Here is a 20,321-nt window from a genome sequence, read left to right as displayed (position 1 = left end):
TTCTCATGTATTAATTTGCACTCTATATACTGTAAATTGTGTGGACAATCATCTATGCCCCATAGCTAACCTCTAGTCTGCGGAAATTGCGGAGATGAGCATACTTGTACAAAAATATTCTTCCATATAAGTTCCATACTAGTATAGTTTTCGGGTGACAATTGACTTAATTGATCGGATTCATCACTATCACTTTATAGGATACGACTATACGAGTAGTGTTTAGGAACAAGTTGTACGATATATTGTTCCTAATATATAATAAATTTAGGAACAATATATCTTGCATAATCAAATAATATTTTGTAAAGATATTATCATATCTTTCCTAATAATAAGGCCATTTTTTAAAAATAAGGCCATCTTTAAGCATGTATTTTATTTGGGTTATAAAAATTTAAGCTCGCTGATTGGGCAAGAAATTTAGTATAGCACTTTGTAAAATTGAATCGAAATCTTGTCTTTAAAACCAATCTATTTTCAAAATTGTCTTGTTTGTATTCAAAAATAAATAAATTAAACGATAAGGTTAAGTTGAACCATTTCAAATCAACTATAGATTTAAACAAATTATTCGGCTTGTTATGTATCTTTGAACTTTTCTAACTACACGACCTGTTTTGATATACTTAACTGAGCTGAACTGAACGATTTATAAGAGAAGGAAATTAAAAACTGAACTCAATTAAATTGAACTGTATAGAAAAATGAAAAGATTCAAAGGAAGAAAACATGATAAAAATTAAAGAGCCGCCAACAAAAACCTAGAAAAAAGTAAGATAGGAATCGTGTACAAGGAAGGATAAAATAAGGATGATGATTAGATTTTATCTCCAGCAGTAAATTTATTACACTGGCTGCTCATGCGCTGTGCCTACTTTAACAATTCATGATTACAATTTATTTAAGCGTTAAGTTCAATATTACTAACCTCTTTATTTTTTCTGTTTTTTAACCCCTAATATATCATATCCGATCCAATTAATTTCACATAACTTACTCTTTAAACATGCAATTAATTAGTAACTAGTCACAACATATACCCGTGTAACTGAAACCTCCCCACTAACTAATAATGGGAGTACGTAAATTATTCGAGTTATTCCCTTCAAACAAAAAAAAAAAAAAAATCGAGTTATAGTATACTCCCTCCATCCCTAAATTACATTCCTCCTTTCTATTTTTGGTATTCCAAAATTACATTCCTCCTTTCTATTTTTGGTAAGTTTTTTTTTAGTAAATTAACTCTCTTTTTCTGTTTTATATTTAATGCTTTATCACTCATCCTTACCTAATCTCACTCATAATCCTTGTGCCAAATTACAATGAATATGATTGGTTAGAATTTTTTAATTAGGAGCATGTGATTGGTCCTTTTTTTTTACAAAGGATTGACGACTTGTCATGAGTAATAACTAATCTATCTTTATACATCCCATTGCATTATCTAATTATTGATATTTGTCTTATTCTTCCCTCCTTAATTCCCGTGTAAATTTCCAAAGAGGAATATAATTTAGGGACGGAGGGAGTACCTTATTACTATATTTATATGCATTACGGAGTAACAATTACTCCATATTGTTATTTTTATTAAATGAGTATGAAGTTAGAAGATACTACGATCCGTGCTAGTTTATCCACAATTTTTAATAAAGCTTATGTCTAAACGTAATTACCGTAAGAGAGTAAAATGGTTACCCTCAATTTGTTTGATCTTGCACGTCTCGTATGTACTAATGGCCTAATGGCAATATTACTCCCCCATCTCATGTGTTGATTTTGAAAATGAAATTTTAGTATTTGAAAGTTACTGATCGATCATATATTCAACAAATTAACACGCATATTAACTAACACTATGAAAATTTTGATTATTCCGTAATACTATATACTACATGATCCAAACTATTTTTATATATGAAAAAAAAAAACAATGATAATTGATAAATGTTGATCATAAAAACAAAATTGAATATGAAATGTGAGGAATTTAATCAATTTATCCAATTATGCTCCGTCCATTTCCCATAAGCATAAATTTACCACAAAATCACTACTGTAAATTAAAATACTTACATAAGTGTACAAATTAGCAAATTTAGGCCAAATCCATTTCTATATAAGTAAGTGAAAATATGTGAGCACAATAAAAATAATAATGTACATGCATGCATGTATCATATATGTATGAGTTTATGAATAAATAAATAAAACTCCAAAAGGTACGATTATCTGAAAATGAAAAGTGAATTACAATTTAATTACTCGCATCAAAAAACATATTAATGCATCCCCCTTTTTTTAGCTATTGGTAAATTGTCTTCCCAATAAATTAGTTATTTATTTAGTAACAATTTACTATAAACCGTATCACAAGAATATAAATTAGTAACGAAACTCTCAATTTAATCATCAAATATTACTCTTCCTACTTCTATTTATATTTGATAAATTTACACATTTCCCTACTTCTCTCGTCACTCTCTTTATACTCGATCATTTTTCCCAATCTTCATGGAAATTGATACTAATAATTTTCCTAAGATGGAGATTCAATGCTACGACCTTCAAGACTGCTGGCACCTTTTGGAAGATAATTTAGTGCAACAAAGGTACGTACGTAACATAAAATGAGTGTCTTACATACTCGAGTTGATTACTATTGCAGTGTACGGAGTAATATATATATGTATATATGTACTGTTAAGTCTATCGCATTACTAGTTTAAATTACAATATATTTATAAAATATTGTTGTAAGAATATATATTCATGAGAGTTTAATATAATTTCGTTATAAAACCTAATGAATGAATTAATAAATTTGCAGGTCATTATTTGAAGAATCATTACTGCCAATAATACCACCACTTGAATCAGTTTTTCAGGATTATCATCTTGATTATCCTTCAACTAATCAATCCCTAAATAACTTAGAAAATTTAGGGATTGATTTCAATTTATGGAATGAATGCCCTCCCTTGTGTGAAGAAGATGCATGGAAACCTCTTAGACAACTTCCTCCTTTGGTACCTTCACTTCCCTCAAATATCGAAAACTCGAATACACCTCCTTTGGACAATGCTCAAGTCTTACTCCCGGCTAGTGTATACGACGATCAATCGTTAAACACGGTCGTGGCAGAAGGTCTTATAATGCAAAAACAAGGTAACAAAATAGTGAAAGTGGAAAATATTGTTGGTGATGATCAAAATGATGAAACTAGGAAAATTAAGGCAACAAAGATCGAATCGATTGGGTACGAAGAATTAAGGAAGTATTTTGATTTGCCGATTAGTAAGGCAGCAAAAGAGTTGAATGTAGGGTTAACAATACTGAAGAAGAGGTGTAGAGAGTTGAATATCAAAAGATGGCCTCATAGAAAAATCAAAAGCTTGGAGGCTCTAATTCAAAGTGTTAAGGTACGTTAGTTGTGCATGCATGTTTTTATTATTTCTGTTAATTATACACTTATACTTTTGTATAAATTAAAATTATTTACTTTTAACTTGATTATGAATGAAAGGAAGAATTATAAGAACACCTTCTTTAATTTGTTATTGTTAATATTATGCCAATTAGTATGTGTGGACGAGTCATTGACGATTATTCAAATTTAATTTGCATAAACACAAAAATTGCATCGTGATACTGTAAAATCCAAATAAGAAAAAAACAGGTTCAAAATTCTAGTAATGTATACAATAATCTGCTATATAATTTAAATGAAAAAATGTTAATAACAGCCTCATAGATAATACAGACTATAAAAATAAAATAATTTACATACAATTACACTTTGAAGTATACGTAACGCTATTGGTTGTCACTTGTCCTTATAATTTAATGCTCCATGTACATAAAAACTTAGATGTAGATTTTTATTTTTTATTTTTTATTTTTTATTTTTTATTTATTTTTTTGTTTTTTTGCTGCGTGTGATTGAGTATAGGTGTATAGCTGTGATTTTGGGGAAGTGTTTTTATATTTTTGCCTAAGCATCAATCAATATATATCTACTACGGAGTGTACACTAGATTTGATTAATCATTATTTTTCGTTGGATATATTTAATAAATTGCAGAAATCATACTCGTAGTTGATGAATTTGCTCAAGTTTGTGAATTGTTAGTTTGTTTACGAAGTATTAAGCTATATATAGTTTATAGATAAATATAGAATATCGACAAATGTAATTGGTTTAATTTCTATGTATTGTATTCGAAACTAGAAATTTACTCGTCTCCATCGATATGCTTTTGTGTGGCTATATTATGTTTGATCGATCTTTATCTCTTTTTCCGGTCTTATAAACAGCGTGGTTTTGTTTGTATCTTAATTATAATATTTTATGATGTATACGTGTAGGATCAAGGAATGGTGAAAATGGTGGAACGATTGGAGGAGGACAAGAGGAAACTTTATTTTATGGCCGAATTTGAATTAACGGAGGAAACAAAGAGGCTAAGGCAACAATGTTTTAAGGCCAATTACAAGAAAAGGAGGGCCTTAGCTTTAAACTATGTTTGATACATATGATTAATTCCAGTGACATGATATCTTGATGTGATTTAATTAACTGACGTAATCTAGTGTGTAGACTAGATTAGGAGGAAGTATATTTTGGTGTTAGAATTAGATTTAGTATTAGTTTAATGTCTTTTAATTTGAGGTTACAAGTTTGTAGCTGAAACTTGACATTTCCATTGGCAGTAGTATGTAACCTTGTTGCTTGTTACATAGTAGTAATTCTAACAGTTTACTATCTTTGGTAAACTACTTAGCTTTAACATTTGGATTTCCCTTTTACCTTCTCTTCTTATGATATTATGAATTTATGATGAATATTAAGGGAAAATATTATGGATTACAGTACAAGTTAAAAGATTTGATCTCTTCACACAAAATAACACTCCAAATGATGCTCAATTTGAAGTTAATAAATATTATAGATTGGTGTTGGGCTAGGGTTTAGAGGGAAAATCCTTTATAGTTAACGAGAAATATTGGACTAAAAAAAACAGTGAAAGCTGAGGTTTACTTTAAAGTATTATATATATGATCCTTAACCTTTGTTGTTATACTATACGTGTAGCTATGTAGCAGTGTAGTTATGTTCTTAAAATAACATACTAATGATATAATGGGTGCAATAAATCCACAATTATATTTTATATATCATTTTATACAACTTACACAAAGGATACATTATAAGAAAGCTTTGCATAATCTAAAATTTATGATGCTTCAGATCTTTGCTTCTCCACTTTGCGCCGCCATATCACTATTTGCTTAAGGCATTCAAGGATGTTTTCCTACAAATTTTTCAAACAGAATCATACACCATATTAGAATTAGACTATTAGATACAATTAATTATAGTGCAAAATATTAATACTAAAATATAATAAGAAGGAATTAAAATGTTTAGCAGTAAGGTAAAAATTTGAACTTACAAATACACGAGAACTTGTATTTGATAACTTGTGTAGACTTCTATTTGATCGCCTTCTAAATCTTGTTACTTTCACCTCAATATCCATCTTATTCATAACATCACTCCCACCAATACTATCATTCCAAGGTGAAATGCCAATATTGCCCTTGGTAAGCTTTTGACTCCACTTTGTACCATTACCACTGACACACCTCCTCCAAGGCCCAATTTGTCTTTTCACATCATTCTTCTTACTCTTCTCTTGACCCATTACACTATTTTCTTTTACATTCAAACCCAAATCATTTGGAATTGGGCCCTCAAAGCAGAACCTTTGAGACAAAGATCGGCCCAAACGAGGCCCATCTAAAACAGTAGTTGGAGAAGAAGGAATGTGGGCCACTTGGCCCACTTTAGCCTCAAGGCCCTCAACCAATATCCTAGGAGGAAGTTCTAAGCATCTAACACTTTTGGGCTTCTTACATGGACTTGAAATGTTAGTGAACCTGGGCTTTCCGGGTGCTTCCTCCCACTCGAAGGGAATGGATGCCATGGGGTGCAACGGTGGTGTCAAAGTCCATGGTGACTCCGCCGCGATTGCCTTCAAACTTGGGAGGTTTGTGAGAGATAGCTTTGGTGGTGTGGAAGCTAGTTGATCACCTAATTTAGGCCCCATACTTCATAGAATGATCCAATAGGACGAGTATACAATTCATGCACAACAATGTATGTAATTCTATACAAGGCAAACTCGTTTCATTCAATCCTTACTTAAGAGAAACGAGAATCAAACTTGTTACCTCACAATACGTACCAGTAACACATGTTGTTTAAGATTGTTTAGTAAAAGCCGAGTTTTGTTAAGAAAAGGAAGGGGGTGGCAACGGAGAAAGATGTATGAGAAGTATGGTAGTTAAAGATTTTAAGTTAGGTATATATAGAGATGCATGATAATGCATTCAAAGATGAAAGTAAGGAATGTGAAGAGGGAAAAGGTTAGAAATTAGAAAACGCTCCTAGCGCTATATAACTCACGAGGAATATGAAGTATTAGCAAATTTTATGCAATAAATAAGGCATTTGGACCATATAGTACGGCTAATATTTAATAACGTTTAAATATTTATATTTAATGTTTTATATGGTCATAAAAGGGGTGTTTCAATTTTTAGAGGGAATGCTATCAACGGTCACATTTTAGACGTTGAAGTTGTTAGTGAATTCTAAATTCTTATTGGTGGATTGAATGGATGATTAGATGAAAATGGAGTTAGTTGTTCCTTTTTTCTCTCATCTTTAAATCATGATTAGAAATATTATGCTTCATTTAGAAACCCTGATTGTAAGTAAAAGGCTTAGAAAATTAGGTACAAGGTTCACAAGTTTAAGCTTGTCCTATCACATATTCACATGAAATTACAAAATATGACGAGTAACCAATACGCTAATGTAATCTAAATATGTAATGTGAAATCCATATTTAAAGGGAAAAAAGATGTATCTAATAATATAATAAAACTTATAAAATTGATTATGACTCTCCTCTTTATGAGTAGAGCATAAAAAAACGTGTTATCATTATAGAGGATTCAAATCAATTTTTGGAGTGTCAAAATCATTTTCTCCGTACAGAATTTTGGGTCTAATAACCAGTGTATTTGTATGAATATATATACCTACTCAAAATAACTTAACTTATAGAGAACCTTATCTATGAAGGGCCGACCATGTGAAGGTATATTGTAATAAAGACAAATCAGAAAATTCAAGGTTTTATGTGAATTCAGGTCAATTTTTAAGACCAAACACAAACCTCTTTATATGAAGAAGGCCCAGATGTTTTTTTGAAGCTATAAATTCAATATCATATCAACGGTCATAAAAGATTTTGCCTAAGAAATTTAAACAAATCTACCTACATTTTCAGAGAAATCAATTCAGCAACAAATGCTGGTGCAATAGCATAGAAAAATATCCTCTAAACTTCTAATGACATTATAAACTATGCTATTATCACTCTTAATTACAAATGCTTATAATCTTAGCATTTACAACTACAAGTATTACAAATATCAGTAGTTCAGTACATTGCTTTATTTTTTAAGTGCAATTAGTACGTTGATATAGTGACAGATAATATGAAATGAGAAAAGTTCGTTAAGTGAACACTTATTTTTTAATAGCGAAAATGACTTTTCTCCAAAAATGGCTATAACTCATTAAAGAATGATACGAGTGACATTAGGATATCAGGAAAACCGAAAGGTCCTTGTAGAGAATTTACTTCATACACATTTTGATAAATTTAATGGATGTTTCTACTATGGTCATCTTAGATATGACTATAGGTATACTTAAATCTCATTGGTTGATTTTAGATTTATTTTTTTAGATTGGTCAAACTTTATTTAAGGGTATTCAAGGTATTTTCTTTTTTTAATTCTTTTTCTTATTTTCCATAATTCAATTAATGAATTTCTGAAAATATTATTTTAATTTTCGAATTAATTTTATCTAAATCTAATTTTAATAAAATCTAAAATTAAGATTTAAAAAAAAAAAAAAAATCGAAAATTTGTTCTTCGTCGTTCATCGATGTTCATCAATGTTCTTCCTAGTTCTTCCAAATTTTTCATCAAATAATGAAATCAACCACGATTTTATGTTCAATGTACCTTAATTTCAATTGCGCATCAATGGAGACCGAAAAAATAGGCCAGATTTATACAGCCATTGCGCAACTTTATGGTACATATAATCCGTTTCTTTCATCCTGTGGGTGGGTTCTAATCTTTGAATAACATATTTTAATTGTACAAAGTCAAGCATCGGATTCGAACATAGCGATTTAAGGTATAAAAATAAAAAAATTTTAAGTTTTGAGGTAATATATGTTCGTCATGAAAATATGAGAAGAAACCGTAACCCATTTTTTCTCACAACTTTGTTTGATCCAAAAAATCGAAGATCGAATTATAAACACTGTTTGTGATTAAGGTATTGACCCAAATTTGAATATGACATAGCCTTAATTGAATTTTAATAATTGTAAACAGATAATGACCAAACGTAACATTGGACATTTCCAATTATTATAACAGAATTTACTTCGATGGAAATTTATAATACGATGAACCTAGACATTGATTCGAACTAATCAATAAACAAAAATTATGGAATCAATATATTTTAAGTTTAGAAATTGCATTTTAATATTGGAAATCATTTATTCTAATTATGATCTTTTCCTAAATTTCTATCTTTTTAAATTTTGAATAGATTAAATATTGGTAATCAGTTATTCTACATAGGATATTTTCCTAATTTATTATCTCCAAAATTTAAATGATTTTTATCTTTTAAATTTTAAAAAATCTTTACAAACAACATCGTTAGGGTTTTTTGCTTCACATCTTTATCATCCTCGCATATCCTTTTCAACAGAATTTGTTTCACGGTTTGCAACTGACTAGCGAAAAATAAGGGCGGTCATTTAAAAAAATTTAAATTTAGTTTGAAAATGCAATGCAGTATTAAATATACTAAAGCGATTAGTTTAAAAAATTAATTGACTAAGCTTTTACATATACTTATATCCGGTTTTATCCTGCTAATACTTATGTCATTACCTATTCGGAAGGTAATTGTGCAAACTGTGAAACAAATTCGGTTGAAAAGAGTATGCGAGGATGATAAGCATGTGAAGCAAAAAACCCTAACTTTGTTGTTTGTAAAATATTTTTAAAATTTAAAAGATAGAAATCATTTAAGTTTTAAAGATAATAAATTAGGAAAACATCCTATTCTGATTTCCAATATATAATCTACTTAAAATTTAAAAAGATAGAAAATTAGGAAAAAATCCTAATTAGAATAAGTGATTTCCAATATTAAAATGCAATTTCTAAACTTAAAAGATATCGATTCCATAATTTCAAATAATGATTAATTCAAATCATTATCCAGGTTCATCGTATTGTAAATTTCCATCGAACTAAATTCCGTTATGCTAATTGGAAATGTCCAATATAGTATATGGTCATTATCTTTATAAAATTAATAAAATTCAGTTAAGGCTATGTCATATTTATATTCTGGTCAATACCTTAATCACAAACAAGTTTTATATTTCGATCTTCGATTTTTCGGATCAAAGAAGGTTGTGAAAAAATGTGATACCGTTTCTTCTCAGATTTTCATGACGAACATATATTACCGAAAAACTTAAAATTTTTTATTTCTTATGCATAAAATCGCTATTTTCGCATTCGATGCTTGACTTTGTACAATTAAAATCTATAATTCAAAGATTAAGAATCCCTTGCGAGAAGATGATAGAAACCGATTATGTGAACTAGAAAATTGCGCAATGGCTGTATAAATCTAGCCTATTTTTCGATTTCCATTGATGCGCGACTGAAATTAAGGTACATGGAACATAAATTCGTGGTTGATTTCATTATTTGATTAAATTTTTTTGAAGAACTACGAAGAACAACGATGAACATCGATGAAGTTCGAAGAACAAAATTTTCGATTTTTAATTGTTATATTTAATTAGAATTTTGGATTTTATTAAAATTATAATTAGATAAAATAATTTCGAAATTAAAATAAGAATTTCAGAAAATAATTAATTGAATTATGGAAAATAAGAAAATGAAATAAAAAAAAGGAAAATACCTTAAATACCCTTAATGAATGTTTGACCAAGCTAAAAAAATAAATCTAAAATCAGCCAATGAAAATTGAGTATAGTGATGGTCATTGTGAGAGTGACCATACTAGAATTTTTAAAATTTAATCCACAAAAACAAGATCATACTTGCATATATATTGGTGTTCTATTTTCGACCACGAATAGATATCATAATGAGATGTAGACACCTGAGTAATCATCTGCAGCTAAACTATGACTGATACAGCTGACAAATCCAAAACAAGTTCTGCAGAGAATGTTCTGAAAACTACCAAAACACAACTAAATAACTAGATTCTCCAAATATCTGATCTGCAGCAGTATAAAACAAATACAGAAGTATATTTTTATTGAGTATACTGTATTATTTTGGATAGTTGTTTATGTACAAAGTCACATAAGAACATAAGGCTTCTTTTCTTGTTGCATCAATTGACTGAAAGAATACACATTCAATGTTTTTCACATACTGCTAAAAACCCTGAATTTTTTTTTTCAGATTCTGAAGTTATTACTTCAGGAAGTGAATTCCCTCATAAGCTAATGTGCCTTCAAGATCACCAATAAGCCGAGACATCCTGACCTCAAGACCCCTTTGAACATCCTTAAAGAGACACTGCATTGTATCACCAAATCGCTTCATATCAAAATTATCAGGCCCGTCAAGCTCACTCGTGATCCCAGAAACAAATCCTGCAGCAATTTTGGACTGTACTTCCATCAATTTTTGCCCTGTCGCGACTATAAATCTCTGTAACTGAAATGTTTCCTCGAGGAAGTTCTCAAGTTTTTTTGTCTCCTCCTTTGTTCTCTTGGAACTTGATACTCTTTGTTTTAAGTTTAAGTCCTTATCTTCCTGAAAAAAACAACAGGAATATGGTTAGCAAATACAGTGTAGTACTTAAAATGCTGACAGTCTGCATTATGCGCAAGATATGTATGAAGCTTACCATTCGCTTGCTAAGGTCATCGGTCTTCTCTTGAAGGGATTGATATCTGCTCACTTGCTTTTTAAGCAAAGAAAGCAGAATATTAAAGCTCTTAAATTCATTGCTTTCTTGATTTCCTGTTAATCTTTCAAGCATAAGCAACTGCTGGTTTATTCGCTTGATCTTGTAAGTAACTCCCAAGGCATGAAGATCTACTTTCCACGGAGATGCATTAACCTTGTTCAAGCACACTTTTGCTTCTAGAATGTGTTTCTCTTCAATGTCTTCAGTGGAGGAAAAAGAGGTTGAAGAGGTATGTTTCGATGAAGAGTCTCGTTCCACTGGTTTCTTAGTCTCATCTTCCACCATATTCTTCTTTGGTTCTTGATCCTTCTCATCTGGTTTTTTCTTTGTGAATTTAAACTTAGACCAGCCATTATCATCATCTATCGAAAGATTCCTCCTAGATGAATGTTTTCTTGGCTTTTGAACACTCAATTTGCTCAATTGCATTGAAACCTGATCCTTCAAAGTTTTAAGTTCTACTTCTCGGTCTGCCAACAAGGACTCCAATCTCAAGTTATCATCCCGGAGTTGGGACAATTCTTGATTGTGGTCTTCTGTTTTCGATTGCAGCCTCTTTGACTCTACTTCTGCACTCAGTAGCTTCCATCGACAGGCTTCTAGTTTATCTTCCTTCATCCGTATTTGCTCTTCCAAAGCATCTAACTCTAGCTGATGCCTCTGCTCAACTGCATTATGATACTTTTCTGCCTCAGCATGAACCCATTCATCCAACCGCGTTGCTTCATCTGACAGTCCAACAGCAACAACATAACTCAAGATCAATTACAAACATGAAAATTTACAAACTTTGTTCTTAACACCTCAAAAAATTGAAGAAAATATGTTCAGATAAGCAGATTACAGATGAGAAGAAAAGATGTTAAACTGTCATCATGAGAAGATTAGAGTGTAAAACTTACGAAACTCAGTATGTTCTTCAGGAAATCCTTTTTCAGTCTGTGCTGCATAACTATCTTCAATTTCTTTTCTAACTTCAGCATCCAATTCATCAAAAACCGCCTTGCGTAGCTCTGATTTGGTGCTCCCTTCTCTGTTCTCATCAGTCGGAAATGCCTCTAACAGTTTCGAACTAACTTGCCTTGACAGCAAATTTCTCAATGTGTGTCTTTCACTTCTCGAACAAGGAAAACTTCCCAACCTTTCTGTTTTTCTTTCACCAATTTTCCTTTTGGGTTTGAATAACTTGACCTCTTTCAGAATCTCAGGTGAATCCACCTTAATTCTCCTCATCAGTGCTGATAAAATCTTATCTTTTTGTTCTGATTCTTTGCGCGTTTTCTGAAGCTCCACTGCTAGCTCTTCTACCATCAACACCGCCTCTTCCTTTTCATCGAACAGACATTCAAGTTGCTGCTTAGCTCCTTCCACTTGCCTAAGCGTCCTACTCAACTCAGCTTCTAGCTGCCTTTGGTTAGACACAAGCTCAATGAAAGCCGTCTTATGCTTCAACAGCTCAGACGAATGATCTTGAGCTTTATTCTTATTAGTCTCTCTCAATTCCTCAATAACAGCCTCAGTAGACTTCAATTTCTCTTCCAATTCATTCCTCTTCTTCTCATCTTCCTCCAACACCTTCTCCTTAGACTTAACCAAAACTTCCATTTCCCCGAGCTTCCTATCCAAATCAGCAATAGCTTCATTCTTTCGTTTATCAAGAATTCGTAAATCATTCAAAAGACTCTCAACCTGATGCCTAAGCCGCCTCCTTTCAGCAAACCAGCCTTGCTCTTGTGCAGCATAAATGCTAGCAACCTTATCATTAGCTTTAGCATCCTCACTTCTTGCTCTTCTCAACTCCATGATCTCCCTCTCAGCAGCCTCAAGCTTACGACGAAGCTCATGTTTTTTGATCCTCTTCGATTCCTCACCCTCCTGCACTCTCCTCCACACCAACAATCCCAACAGATTAACACTCCCTTGCAGCATCTTTTCCCTTGTTTCCAAACACATTTCATCATCCAATTTTTCAGTTGACAACTTCTTAAGAGCATAAAAGGCACAAGATATACCAAAGTACATTGCACATAAACTATCATCTCTAACTTCAGACACAAAATCACATGATTTTGACACACCCTTCTCTTCCATTACCAAGAATTTGCCTCACCGCCTTCGAAATTCAACAAAACAACACCAATTTATTTTCTTAAGATCATAAATATGACAGCAAATTAACAACATAAAAATTGAAAAAATGCATTAGAAATGTAAAAAGAAAACTTACAAGAAACCAAGGAATAATTACTTCAACTGTGATGCAGGGTATCTCAGTACTTAAACAGTATAATCTGACATTAAATTACCAGAAATTAGTTACAGAAAACTTTAACAGAAATGACAGATTATGAGTGGAAAAGAACATGATAGTTTTGTCCTAAAATTCAGTGAAAGTTTAAGCTTTTAAAACCCAATTTGCTGCTTTATTTTTCCTTTCATTTTGAGTAACTTTTAATTTTTTGATCCCCACATTAATTTTCATTCTCTTACAGCTCTAAAAACCTGGGCTTTTCAGGAGTTAAAAGGCACTAGATTCCTGGGTTTTTGTCACCATTATTTGTTATAGAAGAAAATTGAGTGTGAAAGGAGAGAGAAAAAAAGAGAGAATATAAAAGGGTACACACTAACACACTTGCAAATTTTGGTACATTTTCCAGAGTGTCATGAGTCTTTAATTAAATAGACAATACATGGCCACAAAATCAAGGGATCTTTTTGTTTATTAATATCTTATCTCTACTTACTACTTATAAGACTTGTAACAACCTACATTTGGACTTCTTTAAAGTACTACTAGTATTTCTTAGCTTAATTAAATTAGGATCATCTCCATTTGTTTTAGTTCAATGCTATCTTCAAATGCGACCACCTTAACTAGTATTAACTGTAAATAAGATGACATTTTTCTCCATCATGCATATCCGACCGTCTTGTTAAACACACACTACAATTGGAGCGGAAATGGCTCCACCTATATCATGTCTTGGCTTACACAAAGTAATTAGTCTAATCTTATATAAATATAACTCCAAACAAATTAAGGCATATTATCACAAGAATTTGCCATCTTTGGTAGCTTATTTCCCTTCCTTTTCTTCCCAAATTACCCTCTTTTTTCCTAGACATTTTAAACTGCCATTACATCCAACTTTAAAGTAAGAACCACCTATAAAGTTGGGGGTGTTATGTGTAAGAATTTCCAATACTAAGTAAAAAAAGTTGATTATAACATTCACCCACATTCACCCACCATTCACCAACATCTAAAACCCCAAACATCCAACTTCAATGCACTACTTTTAATCCAATTGAAGCCACACAAATTTACCAAAAATTAGTCAAAATAGATGGACCACAAAGTTCAGTAAAAATTCACCAAAAACCCTTTAAACTCCATAATCACATTAAAAAATTACATATATAAACACCCCTTACCTAAAATGTTGCAACGTAGCATAAAAATCCCATTAGAAAACACAAATTAGTCAAATAAGTAAAGCCATTAGCAACAAGATTAGCATATAAACACTAATTAAAATAAATTATCTAATGCTATTATATGGTATTTGTACATGTATATGGTCCAAGAAAGCAACAACAGTCAATGAAGAGCATATCATGTAGGAAATAAGATCAAGCAATGAAAACCCATCATTTTCAATTTATAATTTATCAATAATATGATGAATCCACCTAAGAAACCCAAGGATTCATGGGTCCCACAAACAAAGGTAGAAGAAGTTGACAGAGAAAGGTAAAATTAAAAAATAAAAATGGGAAAAAGGCTTCAACTTTGGTAATGAGACCTGTAAAGCAGGAACTTGTTAGGCAAAAGTAACACAAATCATAATAATTAAAGGAATAATTTAATCCCATAATTCTTAAATAATGAGTTTAAATAGTAATGGAAATTCTTCTAATTATTCAAGATCTCCCCTTGGGAGTATAGACAATAGTACTACACTTGTAAATGTCATCATTCAATTTTTTTTTTCTTCTTATTATTAAAATTAAAAACTAAATATACATAGAAATAAAGAAATAGAGAGAATGAATGAAGTATCTTATACGATAGGCATTGTTTATTGGGGTTGAACTCAATCCAAATATACAGTCTGAAATGATCTTAAAGAAGTCGGAGATTTTCTAATTATTTGAGAATAGTCTAAATCCAATCATACGGCTTAAAAATTGTGAAATGTGAGACTGAGAATAACATTTCCTTAATTTGTTGTGATACAAACATACAAGTATACACAACCTATTAGTATTAAGCATAATTTTTACAATTTTGTTTTTGAAAAAATGTACTTTATTGTCCAAAAAAATATACAAGTACTTCATTTTATTAGTACAAAATTTGGAAAATTAGGGGGAAAAGAGGGAAAGTGCAAAAAATGGGATAACTTTAGAAAAATATTTGGGATGTTTATTTTTTTTATTTTATTTTTATTTGGGGGTTTTATCGACACTTGGGGAGCTCTCAAGGGTCTTTTGGGGTGCTCGTTTTTTGGGTTCGGGGCTTAATATGAATTGGGATTTGGGAATGGGGCAAATTGATTGTAGGAAGGAAGGAAGGGTTGTTTGTAAATGGGGATAATTATGTACGTGTGATGATTTTCCATTAACAATGATCATTCTTGATAGTCATAAAATCAATTTCCATACATAAGACCCTTTTTTTATGAATAATTTCACAAAGGGTTTACCTAGCTACGAACTATGAAGTATGAACAACAAAGTCATCAATCTGATTGTTACTAATTTACTACTACAACTGATGATTAAACCATCTCCTATTGTCCTATACCTTTGGACTACTATTACAAGTGAATTTCAAAATAGCCATATAATTGTACCTAAGTAACCTAACTCATTATCATGGATTATTACTCAAGCTTTTCTCTCGTTTTTAAAAGTAGATAACTTCAATTAGGATAAAACTTGGACCCTCCTTCCATAACATCATTGTGGGTCCAAATTAAAATTTGATTGGGATTGACATTCTTTGTAGAGATCCACATTTTGGTGCACCCTATAAAATGTAATATGGGGGGGCATGTATGTATGGTCGTATGGAGCAAGAAAGGGGGAAATTCTTTTCTTGTATTTTATCTTTTCTCCTTTCTTTGGGCTTAGTGAATATAGAAATCAAAATGCCCAATTATTATGGAACATGGAAAAATATTTCTTTTGTACTAGTAAATTAAAACAATCATATTCATAACATCATTTTGCTTACTACAAGCAATACAACAATTTGAAAAGGCGAGTTGGTAGTTCCTTGGACATGAACGAGAAGAGGGGTTGCTAATAGGTTCATCATCATTAACTCCATGCCCACATATATGTATTAACGTATACCATGAGTCCATGATTAACCAAGCAAGACTGCAAGACTATAACGAAATGAGTTATCATCTTTGCTCTCCGATCCTTGATTGTTTTGTAAATATTTAGGACCGATGGGAGTAAACAAAATACCAAATACCAAATACCAAAATAAGACCTATATAGCTATGTACGTGTAACAAAGCCGCAAATCTTCTAAGACTTGTAACATAGAATCAATAATTGAATCCTCTCTGTTACACAAGAGCACAATGCAAGCTAAGTATAGAAATATATACTAGTAGATAAAAAACAATCTTCAATGATCACATCAAACTCTAATTCCAAAATGAATTAACCAACTTTTTTTTAGCAATGTATAGTCTCCAATCAATAATAATACATAATTTTTTTTATGTATAGTATACATGTAACCAAGCAATATCACAATATCAATATTGTTCCTTTGATAGCTGTGTATGAGGTCGTCCCATTGCAACACCCTGCTTATAATTAGCCGAGCTAGCGTAATTGTTGTTCGTGTTATTAGCAGCGCCATAAGCCCAGAAAGCGTAAGAGATTAGTCCTAAAACAATGGTAATTACACACCAAAGTGCAGCACCAAGGAACAACTCTTCTTTACCAACTTTGCAAATGTGATTATTGTCTTCAGAATGAAATTTTGCTAGATAACTTGTGTTGTTGTGGATGGCGGCTGTGTTTAGTAATCCCAAAAATGCTATCACAAATGTTATCCTGTATCAAAACAACAAAGCCAAGGATTATGTTAAATTAGTAAGCCACATTCATCATATTCTCCTTATATCCTTTTAAACGTCAAGTTGTAACACAAGCTAAGGGCCTATTCTCTTCAGATTATTTTCACTTCAATTCAGTTCAGTTTTTAATTTCCTTCTCTCATAAAATATTCAGTTCAGTTCATTTCAGTTCAGCTCAGTTCAGTCAATTAGAACAGGCCCTAAGGGTTATTATTGTCTAGTGGCACGATCTTCGTATAAATTGACTTCCGGACCACAATTCATAGCTCCATAATTTCTTATAACAACCCAATTTTTATACTTTATTACTTTATTCAGGCTTAGTTGTCGCTTGTTGCATTAGTAATTCAAAGCATACAACAAATATAATGACGTGACTATTAATGTTAGATAGAGTGAATATTCTGTAGATACTTAGGGCCTGTTCTCTTCGGTTTAATTTCAGTTCAGTTCAGTTCAGCTCCAATCATCTCAGCTCAGTTCAATTCCTAATTTCCTTCTCTCATAAACAATTCATTTCAGCTCTATTCAGTTCAATTCAGCTCTATTCAGTTCAATTCAGCTCTAATCAGTTCAGTTCAGTAAATCAGAACAGACCCTTAGATATTATCGAAGTTAAAAGGGGTAGAAATGGAGAGGTTGTGAAACATACCAGGAAATGACAAAGAGAATAAGCGAAGTAATAGCAGAACAAGTAGAAGAAATGCGTAAACCACAGCAGCAAAAACAGTTGATAGCAGCACTAATTAGAGTTTGTTCAGCCAAAAGAAATGCAGCAGCAGTTATACCAAGTGCACATGCTCCTGTGTTTGGATATACGCATGCCCCATTTACTTTTGTACCAACATCTTCTGCCTGCAGCCCACCCAAACAAGACTAGTTAACAACGACAACATACAAATCGCAATCATTTTAATTTTACTCAACCCATTTCATATTATAATAATCATGAATTAATCAAAATATTGCGTGTTACATACAATTATGAGAAAATCACACGGTTGAACTACATGTGTACATCCACTTCTTCTACATGTACATTTTGAAAACCTAATTTTGGAATATCATTTTACTGAGTATTATATTAATTAATAGTTATTGTTAATTGTTGAGTTGTTCATACCAAACGTTAAATCACAAAATACAAAGTCACGTCCTAAAGCCTCATATAGTCAAATCATGGGCCAATCGCGTCTACGGCTCTAAGCTCAGTGCCACATTCAATTATGAAGTTGTCGAGAGAATTTAATTTATAGATCAATTGGGCCTCAACCTTAATTGGTTTGGTTGGTTGGCCGGTTGGGCAGTTGAACATCCCTTCATACCTTCCTTGACCCATACGCGTCAAGTTCTTATAACTCCCTCGATAACTTAGGGTTCGTTTGGCATCGTTGTGGTTTTCTGTTTTTTTGTTTTTTGTTTTTTTAAAGTACATTATATATATCACATAATGAATCAAAAAATATTTAGACTTATTAAAATCATGATAATTTTGAAAACTAACAACAGAAAAGTGGAAACACCTTTTTCTTGTTTCCTATTTTTTGTTTTTAGTTTTCAAAAAAACAGGAAACTGAAAACGAAAAATGATGCCAAACAACCCTTTAGTTAATTCAGTTCATTTCAGATTAATTCAATTCTAAAGAATAATTAGTAGACAATAAGATTAACTATCGAATACATTTTTTTTTTTTCAATGGATGCATTTGATATACTACCTCCGTTTCTTATTAGTAGATAGATATCATGAAAGTTTCACAAATATAGATGAGTAGATGTCTTAATCACATTATACTTCTACTACTATAAGAACATGATTATCATACTTAACTTAACAATTTGATCTTTAAAAGTAATTTTTAGCAATAATTTGTGATCCGAGGGATTATTAATGAAAAAAAATGTACCCGTATAGTCGTAGGTAATTTTGTATTTCCCCACAAATCGCATACGTAATTACATGGAATATAACGAATATATTTGCTAGAAAGACCATAAAATTACTAAATAAAGTATGTGATGTAAAATGACGCATTAATATTAAAAGAGTGATTACACAAAAATAAAATCACAGTAACAAAAATTACTATACACATTAACACATGTATATATACTTACCTTAATTCTTTTGGCATAAGCAAGAAAGCTGAAAACAACTGCTAGTATACCAAGAACAAATGCAAAAATAGGCACCAAAATCGCCCGAATTCTCTGGGCCATTTTCGTTTATAGGACTTTTTTCTCTTACTACAATATCTAAAATAAATTGGTTGGATGGTATATATGGCCAATATGGAGTGTGATACTCATATATACGTAGTAGCTACCACTAGTTTTTTGTTTTTTGTTTTTTTTTTTTTTTTTTTTTTTTTGATGGAATAGCTACCACTATTTTTAGAGAACAGCTGGAAGAGCCAATACAATATGAAACAATTAATTAATGTATACATCAGCTTGGTTGTACTTATGATATGTCACATAATCTCCCTAGGGTTGTTGGTTTTTGTTTAATGGATGGGTCCGTTATATCATCAATTGAGTGTGTGACGTGTCATAAATAAAATCAAGCAATTATGATCCTTTATTTCAGTCATTAGCTTAACTTTTTTGGTTAGATTGATCCTTTGACACGCATGAATTTATAGTAATTTAGGTTAAGTTGTTGAATGATAATGCACGCAAAACGCATGTTGCACATCCCAAATGTCTATATATACAGTATACTACCATCTTTGTCCGAAATAATAGTCACGTATAGTGGACGACTGGACGATGTATTTTGTAAGATGGTTGGGGAAAAGTAACATCATTCTCTAAACTAGTACGTAGTACAGAGTGTTACATTTGGTTTGTGATTGATTTTCGAACTAGTATTAGGTTTTTTATTCTTTTATTTTTCGGTTTGCTACTGTATATGTATAAGTAATTTATAATTGCTTCCTTTAATTTAAGGTGCATATTCTCCATAACAATACCAATTGATTGTAGAATTGCTCTGCGAGTGTGGTAGTGATGGCGGCGATAATTGCATGATGATGATAATGGTGGTCAGCAGTTGT

The 20,321-nt window shown here is 31.5% G+C and overlaps 4 protein-coding genes across 4 annotated transcripts; 1 reads left to right on the top strand and 3 right to left on the bottom strand.

The window, feature by feature from the left end:
* Positions 1 to 2,547: 2,547 nt before the first annotated feature.
* LOC145607480 (protein RKD4-like) lies at positions 2,548 to 4,533 on the top strand. Its single transcript, XM_081663118.1, has 3 exons — positions 2,548 to 2,615; positions 2,834 to 3,425; positions 4,372 to 4,533. Exons 1-3 carry the CDS (start codon positions 2,548 to 2,550, stop codon positions 4,531 to 4,533), a joined length of 822 nt encoding a protein of 273 aa, XP_081519244.1.
* Positions 4,534 to 5,185: 652 nt separating this feature from the next.
* On the bottom strand, positions 5,186 to 6,327 carry LOC145609668 (uncharacterized). The gene is made up of 2 exons (XM_081665123.1): positions 5,460 to 6,327; positions 5,186 to 5,318 (listed from the first exon to the last, which is right to left on the bottom strand). The coding sequence occupies exons 1-2, from the start codon at positions 6,114 to 6,116 to the stop codon at positions 5,241 to 5,243; spliced, it is 735 nt and encodes a 244-aa protein (XP_081521249.1). The 5' UTR covers positions 6,117 to 6,327; the 3' UTR covers positions 5,186 to 5,240.
* Positions 6,328 to 10,230: 3,903 nt separating this feature from the next.
* On the bottom strand, positions 10,231 to 13,812 carry LOC145608115 (uncharacterized). Its single transcript, XM_081663716.1, has 4 exons — positions 13,380 to 13,812; positions 12,055 to 13,265; positions 11,090 to 11,880; positions 10,231 to 10,995 (listed from the first exon to the last, which is right to left on the bottom strand). Exons 2-4 carry the CDS (start codon positions 13,241 to 13,243, stop codon positions 10,651 to 10,653), a joined length of 2,325 nt encoding a protein of 774 aa, XP_081519842.1. The 5' UTR covers positions 13,244 to 13,265; positions 13,380 to 13,812; the 3' UTR covers positions 10,231 to 10,650.
* Positions 13,813 to 16,833: 3,021 nt separating this feature from the next.
* Positions 16,834 to 19,545, bottom strand: LOC145608272 (uncharacterized). The gene is made up of 3 exons (XM_081663884.1): positions 19,381 to 19,545; positions 17,915 to 18,117; positions 16,834 to 17,239 (listed from the first exon to the last, which is right to left on the bottom strand). Exons 1-3 carry the CDS (start codon positions 19,480 to 19,482, stop codon positions 16,936 to 16,938), a joined length of 609 nt encoding a protein of 202 aa, XP_081520010.1. The 5' UTR covers positions 19,483 to 19,545; the 3' UTR covers positions 16,834 to 16,935.
* Between the last annotated feature and the right edge of the window lie 776 nt (positions 19,546 to 20,321).

This window comes from Chenopodium album, chromosome 23 (genome assembly GCF_948465745.1).
Source record: "Chenopodium album chromosome 23, dcCheAlbu1.1, whole genome shotgun sequence".
NCBI classification, from domain to species: domain Eukaryota; kingdom Viridiplantae; phylum Streptophyta; class Magnoliopsida; order Caryophyllales; family Amaranthaceae; genus Chenopodium; species Chenopodium album.
Note: the sequence above shows the minus strand (reverse complement) of the source record. Positions and strands in the feature narration are given on the sequence as shown.

Coding starts and splice junctions, on each gene's coding strand:
- LOC145607480 (XM_081663118.1), top strand. CDS start 2,548: ATGGAGATTCAATGCTACGACCTTCAAGACTGCTGGCACCTTTTGGAA. Junction 2,616..2,833: donor GATAATTTAGTGCAACAAAG/GTACGTACGTAA, acceptor ATAAATTTGCAG/GTCATTATTTGAAGAATCAT. Junction 3,426..4,371: donor CTCTAATTCAAAGTGTTAAG/GTACGTTAGTTG, acceptor GTATACGTGTAG/GATCAAGGAATGGTGAAAAT.
- LOC145609668 (XM_081665123.1), bottom strand. CDS start 6,116: ATGGGGCCTAAATTAGGTGATCAACTAGCTTCCACACCACCAAAGCTA. Junction 5,319..5,459: donor ATACAAGTTCTCGTGTATTT/GTAAGTTCAAAT, acceptor AAAAATTTGTAG/GAAAACATCCTTGAATGCCT.
- LOC145608115 (XM_081663716.1), bottom strand. CDS start 13,243: ATGGAAGAGAAGGGTGTGTCAAAATCATGTGATTTTGTGTCTGAAGTT. Junction 11,881..12,054: donor TGAAGAACATACTGAGTTTC/GTAAGTTTTACA, acceptor TTGGACTGTCAG/ATGAAGCAACGCGGTTGGAT. Junction 10,996..11,089: donor ATGACCTTAGCAAGCGAATG/GTAAGCTTCATA, acceptor TGTTTTTTTCAG/GAAGATAAGGACTTAAACTT.
- LOC145608272 (XM_081663884.1), bottom strand. CDS start 19,482: ATGGCCCAGAGAATTCGGGCGATTTTGGTGCCTATTTTTGCATTTGTT. Junction 18,118..19,380: donor CTTATGCCAAAAGAATTAAG/GTAAGTATATAT, acceptor GGTGGGCTGCAG/GCAGAAGATGTTGGTACAAA. Junction 17,240..17,914: donor ATTCTCTTTGTCATTTCCTG/GTATGTTTCACA, acceptor GTTTTGATACAG/GATAACATTTGTGATAGCAT.